This window comes from Antechinus flavipes, chromosome 5, assembly GCF_016432865.1.
Source record: "Antechinus flavipes isolate AdamAnt ecotype Samford, QLD, Australia chromosome 5, AdamAnt_v2, whole genome shotgun sequence".
In the NCBI taxonomy this organism is placed as follows: Eukaryota; Metazoa; Chordata; class Mammalia; order Dasyuromorphia; family Dasyuridae; genus Antechinus; species Antechinus flavipes.
The window spans coordinates 62830073-62836072 of record NC_067402.1 but is presented as its reverse complement, the minus strand read 5'-3'; the positions used below and the strand labels follow the sequence as shown (position 1 = coordinate 62836072).

General features: G+C 34.9%; 1 protein-coding gene across 1 annotated transcript in view; it reads right to left on the bottom strand.

Annotated features, from left to right (window-relative positions):
* APBB1IP (amyloid beta precursor protein binding family B member 1 interacting protein) overlaps positions 1-6000 on the bottom strand; it is a 113084-nt gene continuing 107084 nt past the window's right edge. The window contains exon 14 of the mRNA XM_052001015.1: positions 1-2747. Coding sequence (XP_051856975.1) covers positions 2253-2747 — 495 coding nt within the window. The 3' untranslated portion in view covers positions 1-2252. The remainder of the gene's footprint in view (positions 2748-6000) is intronic.

The window sequence follows — 6000 nt, the reverse complement described above, 5'->3', positions numbered from 1 at the left end:
TTCTATGGTGAGATTCAGTCATACAATTTTTACTTTCAGTAATTACATAGGAAACAACAAAAGTTAATCTTAACACACTGAACAACAACCACAGACAAATCTGAGAGGGATTCAGGATTAAAACAACTTGTGCTCTTTCCTCAGGTGAATAAGAAGCAGCCAGGTTGTCTGGTTCAGTCTTGAGAAACTCTCTGATTGATAGGGCTGTTATAGACTTGCTTGGAAGCAAGCCTGGACCACAAAGGTGACCCAAAAACTAATCTAATTTATGTGTTAAAGGAACATAAACTTTTCACCTAGAAGGGATTCATGTTGTCTGACCTAATTTTGCAGATAATGAAACTGAGGGCTCCATAGTTCAAAAATCACAAAAGTATTTCAGTAGGGAACCAGGATTTAAATAGATCTTCTGACCACAAAATCTCTTGTTCATTCCACCAAACTGTGCTGCTTGTGAAGTCTTGTACTTTACTTCAGCTCACAGTCTATAACTCTGGAAGTGGGCCTAGAGTCTAATCTGGCCACAGGCAGGGTAAAAAAGAGAGGTGCCGTGAGAACCTGCTCTTATTTCACTGCATTTGGGTTAAGTATGAGGGGGATTGTTTGTTAATATTCACTGGTTTTTCTGAAATTTATTTCACTATCTGTTGGAAAATCAGACATTTTATTAGCTTGGATTTCCGGTCCTTACAGAATCAGATATTGGTAACTGGTAATTTTCTAATAGATTTATAAAATTTAAAGAGGAATTTTTGTATATACATTAGTGATCCTTGTCTTTGTGCTCCATATGTTCACAAAATAACCAGTAAGACCTCATAATTATAATTTAATAAGTATATTGAACTGCAATCATATCTTCCTCAATTGTACTTTATAAAGGCAAACTGATAAACCTGAAAATCTTTCATCTATATTAAAAAAAAACTATTTAGATTCTATTTATTATGTTTGCTTTGAAGTAAAATGAAATGCAGTTTGTTTTCTAAAATTCATTTTTCAAACACTAAAATGGAGGCATAATCATCTTTCTTAGATGTGAATAGTGATGAGTTTAGAATGAGCAGTACTTTAGTGATGGTTAATTTACAAATTCAAATCTCTTTTGTGTTATTCATACATGAAAAAACAAGGATATGTACAGTATATTCTAAAATGAAACGGGCAGTGAACTAAATAAAATAAATTGCTTTTAAATTTCTTTTGTTTTTCTAGGAATGTGACTAGAGAAATGTGCATATTTGCTATGGAGAACTGCATTATTAAGAGCTGGTGATAACATTGAATTAATAACTAAAACTATTTTAAAGGCCAAATTATATTATAAAATATTTTGTGGTTCTTCTCCCCCTCCTTTTTTTTTTTCACTTTTTGGTCTAAATTAAGAGTTCTCTGCAATGGTATATTAATTCCCTTCAATAAAACAGACTCAGTTTATCTGTAATTTGTAGTATTAGAATTTTCTGGGATTCTAGGAGGTTAAGAGGTTTGCTCTTGGCTATATGGTGAGATGAATTGATGGGCTAAGTTGGACACTGAAGACCTAACCAATTCTAAAATTCTGTGATTCCAAGACCAGCTTTTTGCTAAGTACTGCCTTTTCATCTAAGAGATCTCCAGAATGATACACACAAAGATAGCTTTTTTTAGCTTTTAAATATAGGATAATAGACTTTTATGATCTGGAAGACTCTTAAAGGTATCCTGTCCACCTTTCCACTGAATATATATGTTTTATATATATATATATATATATTCCATCTAAAGCATCCCTGATTTTGGCCATACAGTCTCAGTTATTAGACATACAGTAGGTCACAATAGTTCTATAGCCTGTTCCATTATCAGAAAGCTCTCATAGGAAATTCTCATACAAGGCTGAGATTAGCATCCCCATAATTTCTACCTCCTGCCCTCTAGACAGTACTACTATATAAAATGCTACATTTAAAAAAATTTTCTATTATCAAATAAATGAAACATATAGCATTATTTTGTTCAATTTCAAAAACAAGGGTATTCAGCTGAAGTATAAAAATGAAAAAAAGTATCTTTAGCCACAAGTCAGTGAGTCAATTTTTAAAAGGTTAATAATTGAATGATTGAAAATATATACATCATTTATACTTTAAAGTCAATATTTTATAAAAACAATTACTAAGTTGTCTCAAGAATACAATGATTAAAATATACAATCAGAAAAAGCTATACTTATTTTGTCATGTTTCTCTTCCAGGAAACTCAAAAACTTTTCAGGAGAGGTTGCCTCTTTTCTTTTGCAAAGCTTTCATCAGATCAGACATAAAATCTTGTTCTCCACTTGCCCCCCGAGGGGCTGGTCCTGGATTTTCTAACCTTTTAGGAGGCATTGGAGGCTTTTTAGTAATGGGTGGGGGAGTTTTGTTGGGTTCTGTGGATTGGAATGAGGGAGGTGGTGGAGGAGGTGGTAAGGGGAATTCATCACCACTAAAAATGGTAGGAGGTGGGGGAGGCACAAAATTGGGAGGCTCCTCATTAAAATCTGGGGGTGGTGGCGGGAGCTCAGTCTCTGCCGCGGGTGGTGGTAAAGGAAAATCATCCTGAGGTGCTGGTTTGGGAGGTATCATGGATTTGGGGGGCATCAGGGATGCTGAATTCACATCAGAAGACCGACGTTGTGGTGGTGGTGGCGGCGGCAAGTGGGATTTCTTCAGGTGACTGGCTGGAGGTGCTGGTGCATCATAGTTATTAACAGCCGGCTTCTTGTCCTTTAAAAAGACATTATTTATATTTCCACAGACAGAATAAGTATCAAAACATCTCAAGTCTAGATAACATAAGCATATTTTGAATGTAGCACTTAGCACAGATGTGACAAACTCTTATTAATTCATTTACTATGACTTTACCTTTATTCTTGGAATGCCACTGAAATTACACTGAAGTTAGTTTGCCCTCTGCCATCACCCCATTCCAAATCGAAGACTTGGCCAGGGTGACTGACAGCATTTATTTTATCCAGATTAGGAAACCCAGGGAAGTTGAGCGACTTGTTCAATTGGGGAACACATCTGGTATTTGAATTTGGTCATCTGATTTCCAATCTAATGTCCTTTCCAAATACACATTTAGGTTAGTGAAAAATCTTTCTGCAACTCAGTTTCTTAATAAAATGGAGATTATTATACTCACATACCTATCTAACCGGATAGTTATGAGGAAGGTGTTTTATAAATCTTAAACCCCTATATAAATTTAAAATTCAACTTGCATAAAATAGGGGCAAAAGGAATAAGTATGTAACACCCTCTATTGCCAGGAGCAGTGCTGGGTACAAATATCTCATTTGACAGGACAACTGCTGTAATTCTGGCTTCCATTTTTGAAAAGCATGGAGCTAACTGACCAAATAGTTAACAGTGAACTCAGGGAGTCAAGTTTAAGGATTTGTTTCTCACTTTAAAGGACTGTATTAGAATAGAAATTAACTACTTGATGTTTTCTCATTCTTTTATCTAATTTTCTGCTCTCAGCCTCATTTTTGGTTCCTAAAGCAAAACACAAGTAAACCTAAGCAGATATTAGATTCTCCCATATCAGAGAAGCCAAATTATCTTGCTAGAAACTGAGCTAGCCACTTTCTTTGTATGTGGTCAGTTTGACTACTGTGACATGAGTAGCTTTAGCCCTGGGCAAGAGGGGGAACACTGCAGAAGACAAGGGCCCTTCTCATCTTTCCACTATAAACCTTTTTGAATTCCCAGTCATCCTCTAAAGTATAATTCAATTTCCATTTCCTCCTTGAAGCTCTTGCTTATTCTTCCTGGGTATAGTGAATGGATGACCTTTCTTTCATAGCCTTCAAGAGCTCTTTGTTTTACATTTCTACGTATTTTTGGCCTCTTCTAGATGATAAATTCCACTCATATATTTAATAGCACTTTACACACAGTAGGCATTTAATAGATGCTAAAATGAGGATGACAAAGAGCCTTCCAGATCCCATTTATCTCATCCTGGCATTGATGTCCTACTTTTATTAGAGCTTAGTGGATGGCAAGGAGAATCTTTTCTGAGTAACTTTTATGAGAATTTAGGGGAAAAGATAATTTTCTAGGCAAAGAAGCCCATTCCCTCTTTCCTAGCTACTTCTATCTCTACTTCAATTTCCCTTCCCATCAAATCTGGGAATCATAACAGTAATTCATGTTTATATAGCACTTTAAGGTTTTAAAACGCCTGTCTCCTAGGACTGAAGACTTTATAAGGAAGCTTCAGAGCTTCTGTAGTCAGGTTGTTCTTCAGCTGGTGAATTGGCTGAGTGTGTTCTTTTGGAAAAAGTAGTTACAGGTGGAATGATCTTTAGTTCATAAGATCATCTTATATTTCAAAGAGGCCTCAGATATCATTGTGTCCAACTTCCTCATACAGGAAATGAAGAAACAGGTCCAGGGATGGCCTTGCTTATTTGTCCTTAAACTGTTATTTCCTGAATGTTTTTGGGGAGGTCACTTCCTTTCAATGTCCACATGAAGAATGGATCAAACAGTCCTTTTTACCTACCATGCAGACTGTGGTAAGAATTAAATGAACTAAAGCTATGAAAGAAAGAAGTGTACAGAATAAAACTAATAAAGGCATAAAGTATTGTTATTACTATTATAAGCCAAGGCATGAACTATGGCTAAAGACCCAATAAGGGTCACTCCCTTATCTGCAAGCACTGGAATGTAGAATAAAGATTGATATTTACATAAATTTTCCTCAAGCTTTTCAGCCATGTTACTTTTTCCAAATAGAATTGTGATACTTTATTTTCTGTCATCATGTAATGACCTCTCCCCACTGAATATCAAATTAGGCTCTTTCCAAGAAAAATGCCTTATGATTTTTTTCTTTCATTCATCTAGTTTGCATGGGTAAGCTAATTACCTTTCCCCCCACCCAATACATGAAGCTTGGGAACTTGTATTTGAAAATTTTTTAGCTGTCTCCATTTTCAAATTTTTTCATTGCTTTAAGCATTTAAATGATTCTCTTCAACAAGCACTGTGGAAATCATTAAAATCACAATAATAGAAAGTACACAGCATGGTGAAATTGTCAGACTTGAAAGAACAGCCAGCATATCAAACAAAAACAAACTCAGAAGTTTTCAAAAGTCTTTAGAAATTGCAAAAGGCCCAAGAAACCTCCAAGCTATTAACCTCTGTGGTAGGTCTCAGTTCATAGTCAGAGGAACAAGGGAGAGAGAGAGAGGACAAAGTGAAAAAATATCCAAGTGTTCTGTGATGTTATATAGCATACCTGTTATGACAAGAGCTATGGGGTATGCTGCTGACAGAATTATTTATTTAAAGTTATTTTTAAATCAGACATTCTAGATTATGAGAAGGGAAGTATTAAAATTAAAGATAAACACAGCTCTTATAGACAAATGATGTTACAAAACCCATTAGCAACTAATTTACACTTATTAGCTAGATTTAAGTCAGTTCATTAATTTACTTTTCTCTGCAAAAACAAAACCAATAGAGAATATTATTTTTTATGAAAATATATTTATGTTCCATCATCTTGGGATATATTATAATGCAGCATGAAATCAAAGTATAATTATCAGAAAAGCTCAATTTAAAAGAAAGGCACTGGAAGGATACTAAAGTGGATAGAGTGCATATCTTGGAGTTAGGAAGAACTGAATTCAAATTCTACCTCAGTTACTAGCTTCATGACCTTGGCCAAGTGATTTAATCACTGTCTGCCTCAATTTCCAAATCTATAAAATAAAGATATTAAATGCAGTGCCAGGTGTGCCAGAGGTGCTTAAATATATACTTGATTAACTGATCAGTTTGATTTATTCAGAACAAAGAATAAAAATTCCAAAGGATTAAAAAATAATCTCAAATTTTCTCTCCAAAGCTCATAGCTCAGGTTCATTGACTTCTTACAACTCTTCAAAAATTCTTTGCCTGTAACTGGGTCAAAAAATGGATCTTCAAATTCTTCTTCAAACTT